The sequence below is a fragment of the Pelecanus crispus genome, chromosome 2 (genome assembly GCF_030463565.1).
Source record: "Pelecanus crispus isolate bPelCri1 chromosome 2, bPelCri1.pri, whole genome shotgun sequence".
Classification (NCBI taxonomy): Eukaryota; Metazoa; Chordata; class Aves; order Pelecaniformes; family Pelecanidae; genus Pelecanus; species Pelecanus crispus.
Genome location: NC_134644.1, coordinates 110,010,718 through 110,034,974, shown reverse-complemented (window position 1 = coordinate 110,034,974; position 24,257 = coordinate 110,010,718). Strand labels below are relative to the sequence as shown.

General features: G+C 40.7%; 1 protein-coding gene across 1 annotated transcript; it reads left to right on the top strand.

Moving 5' to 3' along the window:
* Positions 1-12,625: 12,625 nt before the first annotated feature.
* On the top strand, positions 12,626-23,882 carry CNDP1 (carnosine dipeptidase 1). The gene is given in 12 exon segments (XM_009492777.2): positions 12,626-12,673; positions 13,128-13,271; positions 14,940-15,102; positions 16,001-16,089; positions 18,031-18,231; positions 19,646-19,730; positions 20,324-20,484; positions 21,884-22,048; positions 22,244-22,385; positions 22,781-22,928; positions 23,776-23,839; positions 23,841-23,882. Coding segments are annotated over 12 exon segments (1,452 nt in total).
* Positions 23,883-24,257: the final 375 nt, after the last annotated feature.

Sequence of the window (24,257 nt, the reverse complement as noted above, 5' to 3'; positions counted from 1 at the left end):
GGTTTAAGGCCCAATTACGAGTCACAGGGATGAATGAAATCTTCAGATAAGATGACACCATGCTGAGATAATTCAAAAGGAATCAGTCACACTACTTCAGGCTGACACTTTTTTTTTTTCCCCTTGGAAATGTGACTCTTTGAAAACTCAGTATTTGTGAGAAAAAAAGCACTTTTTTTTCCCTTTGCTTGCAGGATTCACCTAAAGCCTCAGCTGTGTGAGTTGCATTATCTTTCTAATATCTCCAGAGAGATATTAGATGCTCCACAGAGCATCTTCTCACTTCCCAGCTAAGGAAGAGCAAGTCTAGGTAGATAAAAGGCATGTTTACATGTGGCTGGGAAAGCTGCACACCAATGAATGATCTGACATCTCTGACACCTTTATATTCAGCTGAAATCACAAGGTACTAAATGGACAGTTTGGACTCCTTAAGTCCATAATGTTCCAGAGTTAGATTCTTCTATACGATTTCTTCATGTAATTACTGCTTTGGAAATGGAGGTATGAGCTGCCTCTAACAATACTTTTAATAATAACTTTTCCTTTACCCCAATAATGAATGATCAGTCAGATGAAAGCAGACACTGCAAGTGGAGAAACTAAGGCTGACATGAATATATTTGTACCTCTTGTAATGCGACAGGAAAACGGGGTCCATTTCATTATGCCATTATCTTCAGTCTCCATTTTCTTGTGCTAAATTCCCTGTGTAAGTTGTTGTGTGTGCTCCTCAGGTAGGTTTTTGTTGCAGGGATCTACTTGCCCAGCCAGTTTCCCCATAGGTATCAACATGAAAACAAATAAATGATCCTAATCTCTGTAGCCTTAACGAGGAAAAGCACCATGGGAAAGTAAGGGGACATCAGAATACGTTTTTTGGTTCCTATGTGCTTTTCTGTAACCTGAGACATTGAGCTGTGATACAAGAAATACAAAAAAAACTGCTAAACAAAAAGTTTTTTTCGTATTCTGATAAAGAGGCATAGCAAAAGACATAGGTATTGTGGGTTTTCCACATAGGTAGAGGATCAGTGAAGAAAAATGCTACCTCTAAATTTTCAATGTTTTGTTATGGGAAGTTTCTATGCAATTGCATGTCATGGATTGAGATAAATGCTATCCAGCTGTACCATTGACTGTGTCTGTCTCGGCATGTAGAAAACAACCAAAGAATACAATGTGGTCATGCAAATAAATGCAAATAAATGCAAACCAAAAGCTATCGGTGTGTCAGACTGGTGTGGTTTGTGGTTAGGAATCAAATTTTGAAAACCTGGAGTTGTTTGGTGAGGCTGCCCAGTAGCATTCCACTACTAGGGAGGGATTTGGATGATGATCAGTTTGGGGTGAGCGTGGGATGGGAGCCTGAAGCCCTGCCGTGGGGAGCAGTACCTGTAGATCCATGCTGTCAGGTGGCTCTGCAAGCTAAGGGAGCAAACTGAGGGCTGCCCTAACATTCAGCTCAGCGTGGCAGGGAGAGCCCAGCACCTTCTCTCAAAGGTAGATGACTATAACCTCGTATTCAGGGGCCTGAGCAGGAAACCTTCATTAAAAACAGATGAAAAGCAAAGCCGGTGATGGTGTTGCTCATCTGGAGTGCAAGAATCTTGTGGCTGAAGCATGCGTCCAGGCAACGTCTATCCCAGATGTGATTTCCTCCCCAGCCTTCCCGTTTCCCAGCTTGCAGGAGAGGGTGTATAGTTTATTGCAAATGGGGAGAAGATTCTTTTCTTCAAGCTGTGTTCCCCTTAAAGACTGGCTTCCAGACAAGAGGAGAGGAGCACAAGGTGGAACCGTTCTTTGCAGAGCTGTTTGTGCATTTGATCTTTCATAGCTAATGGCTTAAATGCATTTTTAAATATTATTATTACCATCCTGGGATTTCCTCTGTTTCTCTTTTTTAGTTCACCCTAAAACTTAATTCTGTCTGAAGTGCAATGAGTGAGGGGATACAAACTTTATGCATCTTCATGAATTATATCAAATATTTCAACCAAAATTTCATAATTTATATAAGGATTTAGGCACTTGGAGTGTGGGATTAAGGACTTTTATCCAAAACAGTGATTTCTAGAACTGTCATTTGCTTAGAAGTTGAGATATAAAAATATTAGCTCTAAATGTTTGGGTTCCTAAAACGCAAAGCCATCATTGCCTTTTAAGCTGTGTCAAGGCATATGCTACACTTTTGTTGAAAGGCCTTTGACTTATGAGAAACTTCTCTGCTTGAAAAGACTGTAACGAAGAGACCAAAAATACTTGTCTGTAAGGAAAGTATTTTAAGTCTAAACCCTCCTGGAATGAGTAGGGAACTATTTTCCACAGAAGTTTAATTAAGTTTATAGCACCTCAGCCAAAGAGCCGGGTCCACTAGTCACAGATCCACTTCAGCTGTTAGCAGGCTCAGAGCCTATGTGCAGGTGTTTAATAAAATGTCCAGATATGAATTTGTTTTCTAACCAAAGGCACCAGTCTTGTAATTATCTGCCTCTCTGTTTTTGTTGCGATGCTATCACACCTTTCCCAAAACAGCGCATTGATGGCATAACTTGCATAGCGTGTGAATGGTGCAGAGCCTCAGCTTTATGAGCCCCTGCTCTGCGCTCTCAAAGCATGTGTTTTACGCTTGAGATAGTCAGTGGCACTTTGATAGAAGAGACATGCTATGAAATATCTCGCACTCCTTAAGGAGGTCACAATCACAAAGGCCTTGCAATGGTGACATCTGTTGGCATGAGATGCAACGGTATTTGTGTGTGTGTGTACATAGTTTATATATGTATATTATTCATATACGTAATGAACAGTGGGTTCCTTTATTTTTACTTAAAGCGACACTTGCCAGGGTGTATCACTGTAAGAGCAAGGTCAAGAGAAGAACCTCGCTGCTTGCTTTGGCCTTTTCCCAAATACACTTCAAGGACAGGAGGGCTGCAACGGAAAAACGCTAATAAGCCTTTCTTCGGAGGCTGCTGCTCCTGGGACACCCAGCCAAGATGCAGAAGTCAGCAAAGCGTCAAACTGAGCTAACTTTGCAGTACTCCAGACGCGTGCCCTGAGGGACACCATGCACACCACGACCTCAGTGACTCACGCCCTGCCTCTGCCAATTCCTGGACCTCACAGAAAGCTGGGAGGAGGCAGCGTGAAGAGCTGCATAAATGTAAGTACCGCATGGTTAGTATCAACCTCACCCTGTGAACTCATAAAGCCAGTCTCCGATGTCTGTTTGGGAATGACTGTGAGTTATCAGCTGGATAAAAACCTCACCTGCGTGAAGAGCATTAACCACCCCTGAGGGAATGCTGCTGTGACTTGGCTGAGCAAAGCTGTCTGAAGGATATCACGATGGGAATAACCTCTTGCCGTCGCTTCAGTGTGATTAATAACTGAAAATACTGTTGCTTAATCATTAGGCAAAACGAGTTTACAATCTTGCTCTTGGAAAACTAGGACAGTCTCCTACCTCAGCATTCAGTGCAGCGTAGTGGAAAAGGCACTGGACAAGAAGAACTTGTTAGTTCCTCTCCAGGGTGTGTCACTTAAAGCCTGCATGCTTGGAGATCTGTGTGCAAAGAACTCGCTGAATTAGCTTCTAGGCGGTGAGAAGGCTTTGTGTTACTGCTCTTCCTTTCACAGAGTATCTCGAATCCTTGTGGCCCTGCTCCCGGAAGGTGCTGCGCATCACTGCTGCATACAGAGGACAGTCTGCGGCTGCCAAACCTCTGAAGCACTGTGGGACCTCTTTCCTGGGTAAGGGGGTCTTTTCTAGATTAATCTCCTTCCACTGACATGCTCAGGTGTGATTATCAATGTTGAGGTAACACCTATTAATTCAGGGTCTTGGGGGTCTTCACCTCTCTAACAACGCAGTCTCACTCCACTGTCTGACAAGTTTTTGCAGTGGGCAATGTTGCTTAACTTGTGGTCCCAGGTTTTGGGATCAGCCATGCTTATCTCAAAAGTTGATGGCTGGGAAACACTCTTCAATCTGCAGCCTGAAGTGGGAAGGAGTGAGGAAGTGGAAGGACTTGCTGCTGCTGCACAGGGAGCAGAAGTAGAAAACATTGTAGCGAAGAGATATTTTGGAATTGTGTGAAAAGGCCTCTCTATTCCACGTTTATACTTCTAGAGATGATAATTTAAAGTTGTATGAAGGCTGTGTATTGAGAAATGACAGTAAGTTGCAATAATAACCAGGTACCACTGATTATGATATTACCGTATCATTCACCTTTTCCTGAAATACACCTTGAAGAAATGAAAATTAGCTGACTTGAGCTAGAGGTAATTGCCTATAGAGTGACAGCATTGAAAACCATCATATCATTTATCCTGGGCTGCATCAAAAGCAGCGTGGCCAGCAGGTTGAGGGAGGTGATTCTGCCCCTCTACTCTGCTCTGGTGAGACCTCACCTGGAGCACTGCGTCCAGCTCTGGAGCCCTCAGCACAAGAAGGACATGGACCTGTTGGAGAGGGTCCAGAGGAGGGACACAAAAATGATCCGAGGGCTGGAGCACCTCTCCTACGAGGACAGGCTGAGAGAGTTGGGGTTGTTCAGCCTGGAGAAGAGAAGGCTGCGAGGAGACCTTATTGTGGCCTTCCAGTACTTAAAGGGGGCCTACAGGAAGGATAAGGAGAATCTTTTTAGCAAGGCCTGTTGTGACAGGACAAGGAATAATGGATTTAAACTAAAGAAGAATAGATTTAGACTAGACATAACGAAGAAATTTTTTTACAATGAGGGTGGTGAAGCCCTGGAACAGGTTGCCCAGAGAGGTGGTGGAGGCCCCATCCCTGGCAACATTCAAGGTCAGGTTGGCTGGGGCTCTGAGCAACCTGATCTGGTTAAAGCTGTCCCTGCTCACTGCAGAGGGGTTGGGCTGGATGACCTCGAAAGGTCCCTTCCAACCCAAAGCATTCTGTGATTCTATGACTTCTCTGTCTACAAAACACTTCTCCCAACAGCGTATTTCTTGCATATTTGCTCAGTCTAACTTAATATTGTAAATACTTAAGATAATTTTTTAATTAAGGTAACAATTAAGGCATGCTAGTTCTGCTGAAGTGTCAATGAAATTAAGTTACTTTTATTTGTATCATCTCTTTGTAACCAGGTGAGGCTGCTGCACTGATGTAGTAATAGAAAGACAAGGTAGGACACCATCTCTGCCCTGGATAGCTTACATTTTCAAAGGACAAAAGAAACAAAGACATCAATGATCTTTTCTTTATCTCACTGTTTTAGCTCTGTTCTTATTTTCCTATAATTGATCTATTTCCTCCTGCTTAAACACTTAACTGTATTCCAAAGAGAAGTTGTCAATGCCAGCACTCAGCCAAACTATTCAAGTTGGTTCTTTAATCTTTCCTCATAAGTTAGCCTTTCTTGTAGTTAATAAGCTACCATCAAAGAGTATTTTTATTAAGGAGATAAAGCTGACTGCATTTTAAACAGCTTCTAAACAATGTTGGCAATGTTTATGATACTCCATAAATGGAATAATGACCATAAAAAATTAAATCTCTTACACTGTGGACTCTAAACCTTGTTCCAAGTTATAGGTTATAAAATAAGGAGCAATTAGCAATGAAATAATAAGCTACAAAGTAATCATCATTCTTTTTTTTTTCCAGAATAGTATAGTTTATCAGTAGTATAAAGTGATAAATAAGCAAATAGTTGAATGAATAAATTTAGTAGACCTATTTCTAATCTCACTCCTACTATTGTGATTCAGGAGTAACTCCAGTGTGAAACATTTAAAGTTAGGATAAAGGAAGGCAGGATACATGTGAAAACAGAATTATTTTAAATAAATGCAAATAAACATTTAATTTCCCCCCCAACTTTTGCATTTCATTTGCAAAACAGTTTATTATTAATCAAAAGAGGAAGAAGAACTTAAAATAAGAAAAGTTCTTTGTAAGGCTCTGAGGCAGGACCTTGGCTTCCCTTTGAAGACTGATACTTGTTACTGAATCTGATCATGTGAATAGTGGTCCTTTCAAAATGGGCAGAGGACCATAAGGATAGAAACTCGTGCGCAAATGCAAGCACCTAAAATTAGAAATTTGCTATAAATTCAGAGGCCTTCTGGTATGGAAGCAAGGCAGCAAGATGATGATGAGGCTATCCACATCTGAGTGAGTGCAACGCACTTAGAGGTGGATGTCAAATGCCATCCCAGCAAGTCAGATTATAGTAAATATTCTTCACGTATATTGTAGTTTTCCTTTTGGTGCTCACTGTGATTTAAGGGTGTTATGAACCAGATTAGTAGCTCAGCCTTACATACTAGGAAATGTAGTTCAGTACTTAGCTGTACCTCCCACAGTTCTTTCCTATTAACCTTTTTGCTATGAAAAGAGCAAAAGACAACGTAGTTGTCTTTCCAAGAAGGATCTTTTATCTCATTGCAGACCAATGAGCAGTCAAGCTCAGAAAATTTTCTTACATAAATAGTGATTTACTTCTCCTCAGTGGGCACAGAGTGAAACACTACTTCCTGGGAGAAATTCTTCTCCTTAACTGAAATGTATTCTCTTCTTTTCCAGTTTTCAAATCAACAAGCAACAGAAAAAAGCCATCTCTTTTCTCTAAGTCCTCTAAAATACCATTGTAAAGCAGCAACACTTATCAGCAACGCTCAAATGCTTTCTGATGCTGCAATTCCTGCTAGGGTCTGGGACTTCCAGGGAGAAAAGGAGGAGGAAAAGGAGACGGGAAAATTTCTCACAGTTTGATGTGGTAGTGATTTGGATATCCTGCTTGGATTATTATATGATAGAAAAGTAGACTTAAGCATCTAAACCAGAAGTTAATCTTTAACGTAAAAGTAACCCTTCACAACTGCAGAACATATCAGTGAACTGAGACAAAACGTCCCTGTTTAGCAGGTGGAAGAGGAGATCTTTCCAGTTCAAACTCTCATCACCAGCCATAAAGGCAGCTGCAAAACAAGAACGCAAAGAGGTAAGGACTTTCTTTTCTAATACCATCTGTAATATAGCAAAGCAGAACTGACAGACAGGGTCTCATTTTTTTCTCTAAGGCTTGAGCAAGAAGGGCATTTAATTTCCCCCCCAACTTTTGCATTTCATTTGCAAAACAGTTTATTATTAATCAAAAGAGGAAGAAGAACTTAAAATAAGAAAAGTTCTTTGTAAGGCTCTGAGGCAGGACCTTGGCTTCCCTTTGAAGACTGATACTTGTTACTGAATTTGATCATGTGAATAGTGCTCCTTTCAAGTCATTGGAATCCAGTCATTGCCCTTCTCCAAAACGCCCTTAAGGCAGCTCATATTGCAACACTTCTTCAGGGCTGACTGCTGGAAACAGCACTGGGTGTTGCAGCGTCACCTGCCAGCAAGTGCCAGGTTTTACCTACGCTTTCTACCAAACGTTTTCATTGCTGTAACACAGTTTATTGGATTTAATGCCATTTCTTAAACCATCTTCGAATGCAGTCAGGCTTTGTGAGAGGGCGTTCATCCCCCTGCACATGTCTGGATCTCTGCAGCTCCTGGTCATTACAACAGCAGTGGCTGCACGGGGTCAGGGCTTGGCTGGAGAACTGCTAGGTGCAGTCATCTGCTTCCTCCAAGGGTCTCAGCTGGGCAGCTGGAGAGGTGACTGAGGCTTGACTGCCTGCTGCCTCCAAAGATAGGCCACTTATCAGTGAACGTTGTTAAAGGAAGTTAAATAATAACCCTGTTATCTCGGTTATCTTCCCTGATGGTGACTGCTTAGAGGGAAAGTTCCTTTCAATGGACCCCACCGTCGGTTTGGTAAATTAGCTCCTACTGCCATACACATCTTTATCTCCTTTCATGTCAAATGTTCTTTATATTATTTGCAAATTAGGCACCTTCTGGCTTTTTTTTTCGCTGGGTTGGTTGCAAAATGTTCAAGTTTCATTGCCCGCCCCCAACAGGAAAAGCACGTGAGGCATGTGCTTCAGGAACATATGTTCAGGAGCTGCTTCTCAAATGTTTGTGAGTCTAGTTGATATTTTATCAACGAGTCATCCTGGTTGAAGAATCAGCTTGGATTTCTTGTTAAATCACTCCCTAAGAATGCTAAGTTTTCTTTTAACAGTACTTAACAAGATAGGAGGAAGCGAGACACAAAATGTTCTTACTACTAGGGAATGAAGGAAGAGAAACTGCGTGACTGTCATGCATTATTTCTAAAAATAGTCACACTGCATTTTTCTATAAAGCAGCAACTGCTCTTTAAAATAAGATCAAATAAAATACACTTGAAATTGAAAACTGAACTCTTTGTTTGATATTCATTCCGCCCCCCCCCCCCCCCCCCCCAGGCTTTATCATCTTTTCAAATCATTTTCCCCCTCCTCATAACACTGAGCTATTTTAGCCTTGCCTGAAATCCTTCTACTGTTTTATTAAACTGACTCCATTTTTTCATACAAGCTTTCCCAGTTGTGATCCAAATGCTTTCTAGCAGCATTGTCTGTGTATTAGTAGTGCATTAACATGAAGTTCCATCTGCTACTGCCCTCCTTCCCTCAAGTACAGCACAACATAGTTATTACCTAATTTCTTCTTTGAATTATTAGTATTTGGTGCACTCTGCTACTCTGGAGGACTGTGTAAGTATCTCCTCACGTTCATTTCCCCAACTTTGCCACTGTTCATGCTTATTTTTGTTTATGAAAGCAACTATTTTTGTGATATTCTATAAGCTTTTATTGAAGTCTGTCTCCGTTTTGAAAATGTCACAGAATTATTTAAAATATTACTAGGATGATTTGCTTATTTGAATATTTGAGTTTTTTCCTCCACAGCATTTTAGTTTTCTCCTTTAATTTTCTTAAGTAGTTAAAAGCTAATGAAACATGACTTGAAGACATACATCTCTTGTCTGCATCTTTCCAGGTCATTTGCATGTAACGCAGATAAAAAGAGGAAAATACCAACACGACCACAGCACACATCCCCTGTATAAGCAGCCCTTTTGTGGTTCTGACCTTCCTGTAATATTAAAAGATATGTATTTCTTCAAGTCACTGTAAAGTGCCAACTATATATATACTCATTCTTTTTAGAGCACAAATGCATAGAATTCAGCAGAATTGAATATTTGAACAGAAAGTGGGAAAATCCTATATGATGGAGACACTGATACTTATCCATTGCATGAGCTTGGTTACTCTAGCAGCCATGTTCTGACCTGTGTTATGATCCTCCTTGTTCAAGTGTGGCATACTCAAAAGGTATTTTTTTGTGAGTAACTGAACCTGAAGAAGCCTGTCTGGTTTTCTACGGTAAGGTTAAATGAGGGCACACTCAGTGGCCTGTGTTGCAAATATTTTCCAAATCGAGGTTGGGAAATGGCAAGGTAGAAAGAATGAGTGAAATATGTGTGAAACTGAGGCATCCAGCAGGCTTTGTGGTAAATGAAGTTAACAGCCCTAAAGTCTCTCTGGATGAACACCTGATTAAAATCCTCACTTGCTGAGATCTCTCAACCTGTCTGTTGGCAATGCCCATGGCAAGACTAGGATTTATCCCACTTTGGGATGAATGACCACACTGTACAATGCTTGTTCCTATCACTCTCTTCTGGGGGTGCAGTGCCTTTCACTTTTTTGGAGACCCTCACAAATGTACCCATCAGGGTTCCCATCCTCTCCTCAGCCCGTGCGGGAACCGGCTCCCCTCTGCGAGACCCACCTCAGAGGTGGAAGACACTACGTCTGTAATAAGGACCTGCATGAAGGTAGACTTTGCTCTCCTGGGACCCGCTGCTGGCTAAAGCAAGATGGAGCAACGTCACACAAGCAGAGCCATTGCCTGGTCCCCCAAAAGCACGCAGCAACAAAAAGAGAAGCAAACAACACTAACGGCCTCCATGCTCGCCTTTAACCTAATACTGATCATCTACCTGTACTTTGGGCTCCTTTCGGACATGACCTGCAGCGTCTCAACTCAAATGCCTCCTGTATCTGCCTGGGCACTGCCCCGGCAAGCGCCAGCGTCTCGTCTTTCTCAGGAAACTCTCTTCCCTGGGGAACAGTTACCACCACCCCGGCCTGGGGCTCCCGGTCTTGTCTGCCCTGTGCAGCCCGGGAAGTCCTCCTGACCATGTCTGTGATCACATTCCTATGTGCTACCACTCTCTCTAAAATGGACTTCGGTTGCCAAATATTTGCAGCCACTTGCACAGTCTGAGGCAGGAAGAAGTAGCCAGTCTGGGGATTTTAAGTTTGGGGAGCTTGTTGCAAAACTCCTGCTGTTAAGCCTTACTGGCTGAAGTTCTACCCAAAGATGACTATAACCTAAGCTACTGTCCTGGTTTCGGCTGGGATAGAGTTAATTTTCTTCCCAGTAGCAGGCATAGTGCTGTGTTCTGGATTTAGTAGGAGAAGAATGTTGATACCACACTGATGGTTTAGTTGTTGCTAAGTACTGCTTATGCTAGTCAAGGACTTTTCAGCTTCCCATGCTCTGCCAGGTGCACAAGAAACTGGGAGGGGGCACAGCCAGAAGAGTTGATCCAAACTGCCCAAAGGGCCGTTCCATACCATGTGACGTCATGCTCAGTATATAAATTGGGGGGGGTTGGCCGGGGAGCAGCGATTGCTGCTCGGGAACTCTCTGGGTATTGGTCGGCAGGTGGTGAGCAATTGCATTGTGCATCACTTGCTTTGTATATTATTATTGTTATTATTATTATCATTATACTATTGTTATTATTATCATTACTATTTTACTTTATTTCAATTATTAAACTGTTCTTATCTCAACCCAGGAGTGTTTCTCACTCTTACTCTTCCGATTCTCTCCCCCATCCCATCGGAGTAGGGGGAGTGAGCGAGCGGATATGTGGCGCTTGGTTGCTGGCTGGGGCTGAACCATGACAGCTACCAAACCCCAAAACCTCACTCTCCACCACATCTTTGTTGCTAAATTCCAGAAGCTACTTTGTCTCTTCTCAAATGTCCTGATTTTTTTTTTTCATGCTTGCTTGAAAAATTCCTTTTAGTTTAGGCTAAATTGCTCTTGCTGTGACTGGTGATGGGAATATTTGAAGGGGATGGTTGATTAGATCCACGTCTTGGAGGTAGGGTTTACCTTTTTATGGAGAAAACTGTGAGAAGAAAATGTAACTTTGATCATCACTTAAGGGTTTTTTCCCCAGCCATCATAAGCATTTAAATAATATTCCTACATTTAAATAATATACCTACATTTAATCTCTTCATCCTAAAAATCCCACCCAAATTTTGATTTTTCTTGTCTCAGTTAACAAGTCATCTCTGCAGCAGTGCTTTGCAGCTTCACTGTCCTGCAAAATTGGCATTTGATCTCTTTCAATACCAGTGTTCCCAGTGTCAACAGATATGAGGAACTGGACACTGGGGATTACATCTACTGTGACAGGCCTTCTCAAAGCTTTATTTCAGAGCGTGACCTGTGTCACAGGCAATGTGGCTGCAACCTTGCTTGCAAGGGAATGTTGGAAAATGGGGCCCATCCTTCATAGAGCCAGGATCTCCAGCCGAAATGAACAATGTTTCCCTCCTCTTGTTCATCTCACTTGGGTTTTCAATCTTTCTTCTCTGTCAGAGAAACATAATTGAAATTATTAATATTACCACAGCCTATCACCTTAGCAATGTGTCAAAGCTAAGGAATTATGGATGGACCTGCAACTACACATTTTGTTACCGGTATAGAATATTTTCAGAATCAAAGTGTCAGGTTTTGACCTTGGAGTCCATCCCGTTGCACAGCCCAATACAGCAGCTATTCTGAATTCAGCTCTGCCATGTATTTAGCCATCCAAATACTACTCTGCTAACACCAATTCAGGAAACTACAGCAGGAACTTCAAGGAAACTGGAAGGGAAAACTGCAGGAAAGAAGAAAAACACTTTTTAAAATCCTATGGTTTTTAAATCTTCACTGATCTTGTCAAAAACAAGATAGCAGAGAGGTTTGTAAGTACTAAATGACTTCTGCAATTAAGTATTTCAGTTTTGACACTGTTTTTATTCAACCACAAAAGCTATTTGTTGTGCAATACTCGCCGGTGTCAGGATTGTTCTCCCTCATTCATGTAAAATATGCAACATGCGTCAGTGAATCCATTCTCCTCCCTCTTTCTGGAAATGAAGAAAAAGAAAGATGGGTCCCCTGGGCCATTGGTGTGTGTTGGTGTTTGCAAGTCTTCCGCTGGAGTTGTCTTCCCAGAACATACAATTTGGTGTTTGTGCATTGAAAAATGATGCAATGAATGTTTCTTTAGAAAATGCTTCCCTTAATTTACTTATAAAACAGAAATTGTAAAGCTGTTTGTTTACTCTTTGGCCATTTTTTCACTTTCTTCCAGAAACCTGACTATGAGTTGAGTGCAGGTTTTATGTGACAAAAAAATTCAGGTATACTTTCTCCTGGCTTGAAGGACTTAAACGAGACTTAAACAGGCTCAGCACTTTGCAACTGTCTACGCTTCCTAGCACTGAAAAGTGCATATTGCAGGATGTCTCTAACATCTTGAATTTTACCCTTAACTTTCAGATAGCATCCATCTCAGCCTTGCACTACTCTTCAAGGCAGGAATGTCCTCATGATCCACTTCTGTTGGAGATGGAGATCTTCCAGTACATTGAAGTTCATCAAAGCGATTTCATCAAGGTAGGAACTATACTGTGGTGAAATGACTGGAGTGCAGAACCAGTGTCCCAGCGTCCTGTGCTTTACGTGCCAGATGAGTGTTTGCCAAAAAGGTATCAAGCAGGGGTCCAGGTGTGGCACCAGGTATGCCACATGTGCTTCACAAAGCAAGGCTGCAAGGGGGGACCTGTGCTGGGGACCCTCTGGATGGAAGAGGGATTTACGTGGACATCCATAGACCAGCTGGCTGTGGGCGTCCTTCGAGTGTGTGCAGAGAGGCTCCACTGAGCCAAAACGCACCCACATGGGAGAACTGGCAAATCTTTACCAGTTAAGAAAAAAAATACAGCATCCCTGACATTGCTGTGACAGGTTGGAAATGAAACCATGTTCCAGTGTGATGCTTTGTGTATTCAAAGGCCAAACATTGCAGCACCCTGGGTGATTTAACTGCATTTCTTTCCTTCCTGTGCAGGATCTTAAAGAATGGGTGGCTGTGGAAAGCGATTCTGTTCAACCAGGTCTGAGGAAAGAAGTAATACGAATGATGGCATTGGCAGCAGACAAACTTTCAGCACTGGGAGCCACTGTTAATTTAGTAAATCTGGGGTCACATCAGGTGCTTGTCTGATTCTTGCATTTAAAACATCATATTCACACGTGGTTTACCTATAACATTCAGTGCTATGTATATGCATATGTATGTTATGACTTACTGATATTTTTGGTTGCTAGATAACAATTCATCAGTAGTCACGTAGCTACATGATACCTGCTGAAATCAGTCCGTCCTTAGACTGTCTCACAACAGACCTGGGAGACCAGACAGACAATCCAAATGCAAACGGATGTTCTCTGCATAGCAGGGACAGTTTGACGCTTTTAACTGGAGGGAAGCAGTGTGCAAAAGTAAAAGGCCAGAGTTTTTTTACCAGGGCTTGTTTTTACATTCTTCCAAGTAATGAAGCATGATAGTTAATGCATCAGTTCATCGCCAAAGTCTCTATGTGAGGGAGGTAGCGTTTACAAGGAAAGTGTTGCCAGACAGAAAGGGCTAGCTATCTTCAGCATCATCTTTGGTTTTGGGAGCTTCTCACAAATGCTCCAAGCCAGTTTCTTAATGACTGTTGGAAAGCAACAGGTAAGAGTTAATCTCTGAGAAATCTTTGTCTCTAGTTTACTTACCTTACTGTAGCTGGGAGCTCCTTCCTGCCCTGGGCTGTTAGATTTCTATTCTAAAAGTAATTCAAAAGTTCACTAATAGTGATTCCCTTTTCCTTCCTCTGAGGCTTCTGGGGAGGATTGTGAGAGTGTTAGCACAAGGACCTTGCAGCACAGCAATGCTTCAATATTTCCGGTTATGTAATTTAATAGTTGTAATGAATGCATTTAAAATTAAAACCTTGGCATGCAGTTACGATTGCCAAAATATATGGCAACAATCTGTGTCACTAACAGCAGGGAATGGATTACCTGTTGTTGGAGCAGAGACCAGAGATACTTTTCTCTGCCTAAGGCCAAAATATTGTTTCACAAAATGGGGTTTTCCTTCAATTGGATGATCTTAAAGGTCTTTTCCAACCTAAACAATTCTATGATTCTATGATTCTACAATTGCTGGGCAAGCAGCTACGCTTTTATGTTGTAACAGACCAATACAGACTGATATTATTGGTGAATACAAGGGAGTACGCACATTCCTTCACTTCTTATTTCTCTCTCCTGTGAGACACCCAGCCTCCCTTGGCCCATGTGGAGATCTGTTCTGCACAGCGGTAAGCTACAGGATTAGTTCAGAGCCTTAACCTGTTTTGAAAACAGTCTGAAATAGCTGCTGCTGCCTCCAGTCAGCAAAACTTTGTTTCTGTATTTGAAGTTACAGGTCTCCTGCAATCTGTCTATGACAAAATCAAACCCCAAATTAGTTTGTGTGGCTTTTGACTATTTCAGTGTCACAACATATGCTTTTGTCATTCCAGCGCACAGTCAGCTTTGTTTTCTCCAGTGCTGGGAAGTAAGAGTTTAGTAACGAGGGCATTTATGACAGTAAAATGTTAGAAGAGTTGCATAAAGTACCTGCAGATCCTAAACAGGTGGGGAGAAAAATCTTAATTTCTCTGGGTAGGTTAGAGCTGGATTCAAAGTCAGAGTTGTGGACCTGATCAACTCAGAGCCAACTGGTAGAAGTATTTTCAATACCGAGACTTCCAGGTGTTTTTTATATAACATTTGCAATTTTTCAAAGGTTTGTTTTTCCTTTGTTGTTTTTTTTAACATTTCTCTGCAGTTGCCTGATGGCCAGGACCTCCCACTGCCTCCTGTGATTCTCGGGGAACTGGGGAAGGATCCACAAAACCCCACTGTATGTTTCTATGGTCATGTAGACGTGCAGCCTGCCAAAAAGGAAGATGGCTGGAAAACTGACCCTTACACACTGACAGAAATCAACGGTGTGTATCTGATCATAATTTTTGTATTGTTATTTGAATAGATGACTCTGAGATTCTGAGTAGAAGGAGGCTCCCTGTATGTTTAACCACAGCATCAGGTCTTCTCCCATGGAAATCTGTGGGACAAATCCAGTGGCTCTTGAGTCTTGATGATCATGCTGTGAGTAGTGAGACCCATCAGTGATTGCTTAATGTTTGGTGAGGAAGAGGCACATGAGGTTAATGCAGCTTTATGGAGTATTCAATAGAGAATCCATTTCTGCTTTAAAATTCTTGTTGGGTTGTTGGATCAGCCATTATCCTCCCTTCCACTTCCCTTTCTTGCTTCATAATCTTTTAGTAGCTCCAACTGCCATGCTGGAGCTAAGGAGCATTGGTGGTGGAAGAATGAGAGGCCCCCCTTTACTGTACTCATCCTTCCACTACAGCCAGCTGAGCATGAAAAGCTCCATTCACTTGAAGGACCAAAATTAAGGACAGGGGGTCAGCAGGGCCCAAGAACCCAGAAATCCTGATTCCCAGGCCTGTCCTATAGCCATTAAATCACCCTTTCCCATCTGTTGGGACCAGTTCCAAACACCCTTACTGGGGTAACTCTTCTGCCTCCAGTGGGGACTGCCACAGAAAAATCTGATAGTGGCAATCTACAGATTTATCTGTATATGAAACAGAAATCTGTCCCTGTATAGATATATTTATATATAAAATGGGGGGGAAAAAAGTTGTACCAGTCCACTGGGAAACACTCGTCACCTTATTTAAAACAAGTCAATGAAATCCTGATTCTTTTGACCCTTGGCATACCACCACAGCTTCTGTGGCAACAGGAATTTGCTGATTACAAGTGATGAGAGATGTTTCAAAGGTTGCTTAAAAACTTTCCTCTTTTCTTTTTAAGGAAATCTCTATGGCCGTGGAGCAACAGATAATAAAGGACCTGTCTTAGCTTGGATAAATGCAGTGGAAACATTTAAAGCATTGAAATTAGTAGGTATCAGTGAGGAATTATTATTGTTGTTGTTGTTGTTTTATAATATCATCTCTCTGGAAAGATGCATTTACCTTCCTGTGAGTTAGATGATATGTCTCTGTCCCAACAGACTACATGCATTTTGAAATATTAGCTTATTTCTAATGCTTTATCCAGGGCACTGGTCCCACTCCAGTAAGAATCTGTCCTTGAGCATTTCTATTTTGAAGTGTCTGTATGCAATGTAAATATGCTATTGCTGTCATTGCCCTGCAGAGGAAAACACACTGGGGGAAGCATTCAGTATATATTACATACATTAAACAGCTTTGATACCCTATTCTCTTGAGAGCTTTTAAAAGGGTAAAATAATGTACATCACAGATTGGTCATGAAGACTCATCTCTGCTGTTACATTCTGCCAATCTTTGGTTTTGCCTACCTACAAGTTACCTTCAATTTATGTGTATGCATGAAGAGAACAAGTATCAAAAAATGCTCATACATAATGGGCTATTCTTTTAAAAATGTATTATATTTATCAAAGCTAATGCTCTGAATGGGTGCATTAACCAAGCACAAATGTACTCACTTATAGCGTAACATATCTCTAAGAACCAAACTTTTGCCTAAATCATTACAATCACCAATACAGTTATCTTTAAATCAGTCTGCATATTTAATAATTTTGGGCTAGTTTTATCCCCAATGCAAAGCTAAACCAATATATCATCTAAGCTTATAACTTGGTTAGCGAGCATCCTTTAAGGTAAATTTGCATGACACATTTTGTTAGATTGTTGGGAAACAGTTTTGTGCCTCTGTTATGACATTATGGCACAAATTGAGTGTAAGTCTTGACTTCTAAAGTCCTTTTGCAGCCTTCTGGAAAACTGATGATTTTCTTGCATCAATAGTACTGAATTGACCTCAGTGTCTCTTAAGTGTTAGCAAATCCACACGTTATTTGCCTACAGATTAGCTGTTGTAAGTGGATATGGTTACGGGGCTGTCTTCCTGCATCTTTCCAGTTTTTCAAATCACTAATAGCTGTTTTGGCATTTTAACAAGCAAGCAAAAAGAAATCTTTGTCATTTGAAGCCCTTCCCCAGAAAACAGCACAGACCATCAAATGATATTAATGAACAGTTTGTTTCTACATTTTTTGTGGTCGTTCGATGAACCATTGGTGAACCCATCCATAACACAAGTTCATTTAATTCTACACATTTGTTCTTGCATTTAATCTGAGCATTGAATCAAAAGATAAAACATCTTAAAAGCTGTAATGAGAAAATGAATTGGAATGGGAAACTAAGCTCAAATTTATTTCTCCTATGGGACGTGTCAGCATTTCTAACACGAACTATTCCATAATAAAAGTTCTCTTAATTACCCTTGGAAATACATTTGTAAGAACTAGCAGGCAAATGGATTCATGAGTGCTAAAAGGACAATTACAGTAGAATCACCAGCTGCATTTTTACCACTGTGTGACTAACTCTGGCGATAGATAACATGTTGTGAAAACCACAGCAGTGGACCTCTGCCCACATGGGCACTAACAGCGGAAATATGAGAGGCAGGAAATTTTCTGTGAAAATGCAACTGTTATTACACAGGTTTTCCAAAGCAATTAATATATTTAGTAGTACTGAGAGAAATCCCATTTTATGAGACAGTCCAGCAAGTTTTCTGGAAAGAAAAGGAAAAAAGATATCACTTATATTCTCTTTCAAAAATGAAAAGTACAGAAAAACATGAAGAACAACAAGATTTTCTGGGAAACTACATGTGCATATTTATCAATGCCCTTTCTGTTGAAACAAGCTATATATCCTATGTCCTTCTTTTCCTAACACAACTTGTACTGCAAGCCAGTCTGCTTTTGAATTTTCAAGATTTTTTCTTTTTGAAAATGCTTGTTCCTTACCCAGACTTCTCTAATGTTCATTTAGGCTATGCCAGTAAACTTCAAGTTTGTAATTGAAGGCATGGAAGAAGCAGGGTCCTTGGGGCTAGAAAAATTACTTGAAGAAGAAAAACAGTGCTTTTTCTCTGATGTTGATTATATTGTGATTTCGGACAACCTCTGGCTCAACAACAAGAAGCCTGCCCTTACCTATGGGAGCCGGGGTAATGCCTGCTTCTTTGTGGAGGTAAAGGACACAGGTTCCTTTGAACTGGACCCTTGACCAGAAAGCAGTGATGTACCTGTAACCACATCTATATCTGCATGTAAAGAAAGACTGAGAGCAAGCTTAATATTTACAAATACACACCTTTCTTCCATATCCTTTTTTGCTTGTGCAGATTTCCTCCCTCATTTCAGTTCAATTAGCCTTATTTACTTTCATTAACTTTTCTTCCACCATCATTTCTCCATTTACGCTCTCACTCCTTGATCCCTTTCCTATCCCATTACTCTCCTGCTGCTCTTCCAGTCTTTTCTCATCACCCCCTCTGCACATCAACTCTGCTCTCTTGCAGCATCATCCCTACATCCCCCAACTCACTCACTCCAAAACTATTTCTTCTGCAGCTCTGCCCTTTTTGCAGCAGATACTGCTTAGAGCAAAATATCTGCTGAAAGGGACTCAATTTAGTTGGATCCCTGGGTTTAAAAGCTACACAAAATTTTTGTAACCATCGGCAGAAGCAAATAATAGTGCACTGTAGTATATTTAGCCAACATGAGCTACTGTGAAATGAAGAGCAGAAATTTCTCATGTGGAAACTTCCTGATGAAGCATAAAAGGAATTCAGAGAGAAGATTAAAGAACTAGAGAACTAAAGAAAAATCTGCATTAACCTTTATGTCTGAACTAGAATGAAATTTGTTTTTAACCAAAAGAGCCTCAGCAGCCTTGGTTCAATTCTTCTAAGTCTCAGTTAAGAAAAATGATGCTATTAAAACATCAAAAATGATCTCTGCCTGCTACCAGACAGTGGGCGGTAATGAGGTTTTGAGAAGAATAAACAAGTTTGTTGCAGGCAAAGAGTTTATGATAAACCTGCGTATGAAAATGTGTCTGGAAAAAGAACCCATTTAATAAACCAAATGCCTCTCTCTATTCTAAAGCCGTATGATTCAAGAGACCTCTAAATTCTTATTTGTTGCAATCTGGAATTAAGGTTGGACATACATTTTCTTAATGCAAAACAAGTAAGGTTTGTTCTTGCCTTTGTTATGAAGATTTTGCATTAAATAAAAAGGATAGACAACTTGAAGAATTTATTCTGTGATGTTAGAAACAGTAATATGCAAGTGTTTCACTTATGGTGTATTTAATCTTACTGAAGCAAAGGAGGGAATGGAGAGGGACCCTTGCTTTCAAACGCCTGTAAGTGCTATAGACAGCTGAATTTCTCTCTCCAGTGGTTAACAAGTGAGCCCTATCTTCCCTTTACTGGAAACAGATTGTTCCATTTTATAAACAGAAACACATAATCATTTTCTATTAATCTGTGGCCTCATTTAAAAAACTGAAGCCACCAGTTGCCGTGGAAAACAAACACTCGCAGAAGAATAAGGCAGGGAGTGCCTATACGTAACCGGTGTTTTTGGTACAGGTTGAATGTGGCAGCAAGGACCTTCACTCTGGAACTTTTGGAGGCATCATTCATGAGCCGCTGATGGACCTAATAGCTCTGCTGGGTAATAATGTGTGCCATTACTCAGGAGTAACTGGGGAACAATGGCTAGCAATCAGCCTAATGAAGGATCAGTGCCATGTTTAATTGACCTGAGTAAGGCAAGTCTAATTGAAGCAAGATTCCCAGGTTTCCACATCTCAGCATAGCTATGGTGGCAGAAGCTGAGGAGGGGAATGTCCCCAGTAAGGCCAGGTCCTCAGACATGTGCCCGCTAAGCTGATGTCAGTCATGTGTCAGTCAAGAATGTTTAAGGATTGCTGGCAACTTGCACACATACACACATAGCGAAACGTGACTTTTTAATGCTGATTTGTATCTCAGTAGGATGGTGTTTTCAGGTCAGCAGCTGGGCTGACCCACCACATAATATACACAAACAGCAGCTCAATGGTTTTCTTAATAAATATGAAAATACATCAGCGTAGTATGGAAAATACATCCATCACAACTTGATGGATGCAAGCAGTTGCTAGTAGTTAGTTGTTAGGCTGACTCATTTGGTAAAGAGTTACATAGAAGAGAAAAGGTGTTGTGATTGCAAAGTGGAAGAAATAGGTCCCACTTACACACTGGTATCTCCATCTTATTTTGTAGACAGCCTTGTGGATCCCACAGGTCGTATTCAGATCCCTGGAATCTATGACAGCATCGCTCCCCTGACGGAGGAGGAGAGGAAATTGTATGAATCGATTGAATTCGATCTAGAGGAACATAAAAATAATAGTGGCGTGAAGAAATTCCTCTATGGCACCAAGGTAACATAAAATGTGTATAAATGGTCAGCAGAATGAATTTAAATCACCCATTCGTAGCATTTATGTATAAAGCCAAACTGAAAGTTACTTTCAGTAAATGGCAAACTCAAAATAAAATAAAGGAGCACAGAGCATTAAAAGGTAAATAAAATTAAGCTGCTGAAAATGCAAGCTACTGCATCTGGGGAAAGTGATCTGAAATATGAATAATCAATGAAAAGGAATAATGCAAAACTAACAGTGTCACTCCCCCTCTCTTGCACTGCAGAGCCTCTCCCCCTCACCTAACCAGCCAAAGAAAGTAAGCATTAAAACCCCTGCATACAGGTTATATAGTAGGAAAGAAGTTGTATTTGGCTCTGGAAAAATGGGGAGGCAGCTTTAGGCAGATGTGTTTTGGGGTGGGTTTTGTGTGTTTAATTCAGATTTTGATGTCTGCCAAGCACACCAAAAAAGCACCCAAAGCTATAAGCCTCTCTTTGCCAGCATTTAAAAATTATGTTCTAAATAAAAAACAGCAGGTAAGGACTGGCTCAGAAAGATCTTTCTGCACAAGAGTGGCAGCTGGGAGAAAGGAAAGAAGTGATTCATTTTTTTTATCACTAACATAATTATACTGGTATAAGCTGTAATATCGATGCTTTTATTTCCATGAAAAAGCCTCTGAATGAGCCTAAGCTAGACTGTAATAATCGGTAATACAGAAGTATAATGTAACTACACTAAGTAAGTTTTGACGCTTTACCTATACGAGGATGAAGTGGTGCAAATTTTATGTGTACATGAAGCTCTAGTCTCATAAAACTGGAGTAGAAGAAGCCGCACCCTGGGGTTCTGCATGAGCACCAATTTATAATTTATATATTTCTCCTTTCTTCCCTAGAATAAACTTCTTTTTTTTCTTATCCTTCTTATCTTCTCCAGAAAAACAGATCAACTTGGTTACTGAACATTATCATCTTACCTCTTGTATTATTTAACACTCATTAGTAGAATTTCTTCCCTGGTATCATCTGGGAGGGGTCTGGCTAAACTGGTCACAGGTTTCTCCTGTGAGAAGTTCTGAGATCAACAGATGGACAGATCAGAAGTTGTTCTGATTTTTCTTTGCACTAGAAAATTTTACTTCCAAGATATTTTAAAATAATGCTCCACTTCTCTTGCTGTGCACGAAAATCTGTTCTCATCCAAATATTTCTAACGGTAAACAAATGTTGACTGAAAGAAATAGGAAAAGATATGAGTGTGTGTTTAAATTACAAATCAAACATGTTTAAAATACAAAGGTCTCCAAATACAAATTTTAGGATGGAAAAAGGTTGTTTCTTCGCATCAGTTCATATAAATTGTGAATGGCTCCAGCGTCATCCCTTATATTTTCAATGTTATTTTTTTTAAGGAAGAAATACTTCTGCACCTGTGGCGTTACCCTTCGCTCTCTATTCATGGGATTGAAGGAGCTTTTCATGAACCAGGAATTAAAACTGTCATACCGGCAAAAGTCATTGGCAAATTCTCAATCCGCCAGGTACCCGACATGGACCTTTCAGTTGTGAAACAACAGGTAAGAGGCAAACCTTCTCTTTGGCCTCTACTGTGTAAACTAAGTCCCTCTTAGCACCTCACAAATTTACACCTGAAGTAGTATACTGAATGTTTCTAGTATTTATTTGTTTCTGAGAGCAGAAGTGGGAATGTGGGTGTAAGCTTGAATGGCAAGAAGCTGAACATTTCTGACTGCAAAGTGTTTTCGCCGCAGGTTGTGGAGCACTTGGAGGGTGTCTTTTCCAAGAGGAACAGTCCAAACAAACTGAAAGTGTCTATGCCTTTGGGTGCGAAGCCCTGGCTCGCTGATGTTAATGATCCACTATATAAAGCAGCAAGAAAGGCGATAAAAACAGGTATGCTCCTTCTTTTTTTCAGTCCTTAATGTGTCTGCAAGTGTGCAGGGGAACTGTGCTCATCCATAGAGCAAAAGGGATTTCCTGATTCGGTGCTACAGTCACTTCCATCTCATTGATGTACGCGTCTTATTGATTTTGATAGAACAACTCAGCCTTTGAGGCCTCCACCTCTCCCTGAATTGGGGTGTATTTAATAGGAGTAGCCAGAAGACCTCATTTAGTTCTTTTGTGTACTGATACAAAGCCAGAGGTTTGTAGAGTGCAACTGATTCATGAAATCAATTGGCTATGCACTCAGAAGCTCTTAATGTTTGAGCAGATAGCTAGTATTTGGTAGCTGAAGACAGCACCTTTATTTCACTTAATTAATTCATTCTTTCCATGTATTTCAGTTTTTGGAGAAGATCCAGACTTTATTCGGGATGGTTCAACAATTCCTGTTGCCAGAATGTTTCAGACTATAACACAGAAAAGTGTGATGATGTTTCCGATTGGAGGAGCCGATGATGGGGAGCACTCCCAGAATGAGAAAATAAGCAGGTTTCTTTTATTTGTCCATTTGCACTATAAGAGGAGAACCAAAGTCCCTGGGTACCCATGCATAAGCAATGCCAGATGGGAAGCTTTGCTCTCCACCGGACAGTCCCAAACTACTGTCTCTGGCAAACTTGTTGCTGTGCCAAGCAGAAAGCAAAATTCCCAATCTAATGTGTATTGCTATACACTTTTCATGAAGTGTTTACTCAGTCTTTAAATACATCGCGCTGACAATTTTCATTTCACTGCCAATTAAATTTGTCTCTGGTCTGAAAGATGATGATGCAGACGGGCACTTTTCCACCACAGCATCACTTTCGAAGTATTCCAGTCAGACATACTCAGGCTAATGGTTAAGCAAGGGTTTTAATTTTTTTCAGTATAAATGGATATAAAGGTGTATTTATGTCACAGGGACCAAAACTAGTGTAATTATATCAAAATTAGCTTAAACTTGCCACTTGTGTTTGTTCTTTGAGGAGCCATGGTCAGACACTGTTCAGCATGTTGCCTGAACATTTGTGCAGCTTCTGAGTCAAGTTGTTCTGAGCTTGAGGAACTGGAGAATCCTACAATAATTCTCAAATTATTTTTTGTTGTCCCTCAGTATAGCCTTAACCCTTGTGGCTACAAACAATAGTAATTAGGGGATGTAACACTGGAAGAAGTGTCCTCAGTGAATCCTTCAGAAAATGCCAATTGTAGGATGCCCAGGATTTCTGTGAACCTGGTCCTTTTTTCAGGTGACCAATCTTGCAAATCCCTCTGAAGACTCCACCAGACTATGCCACTAATTTGAAGAGCAGAACAGCCTGACAGGGCTTCATTCTCTTTCTTTTCTTCTTCATAGACACAACTACATTGAAGGAACCAAAGTGTTTGCAACCTTTTTCCTGGAGATATCAAAGCTACATCAAGCACTTACACGAAACTTCCAACACGGAGACTAACAACTGATAGACCATCACAAGAAAATCAGCAAAGCACTTTTTTTAGTCTTAAGCTTTCTAACTTCCTGATCAGGAAAACCACATAAATCACATATCAGTGGGTCTGAATTGGTGGGGAAAAAAATGTCATGCTATTACTTGGCATACTGCTAAATGGCATACATTTGTGATCTGGTCAATCAAGTGATCTTATCCCTAACGCTATAAAATAGGGTTAGGGATAATTAATTCTTGCTGTGTGGAATATGCTACATTTTAGTTTTAAAATTCAGAGCAATGGGAATTTTGGCATATATTTTATTAAAATGACTTTACTTCTGTTTTGTAGTATGCCCCTGTTCGTGCCGCCTAGCCCATATTTAAGTTTCTGAATATGAGCAAT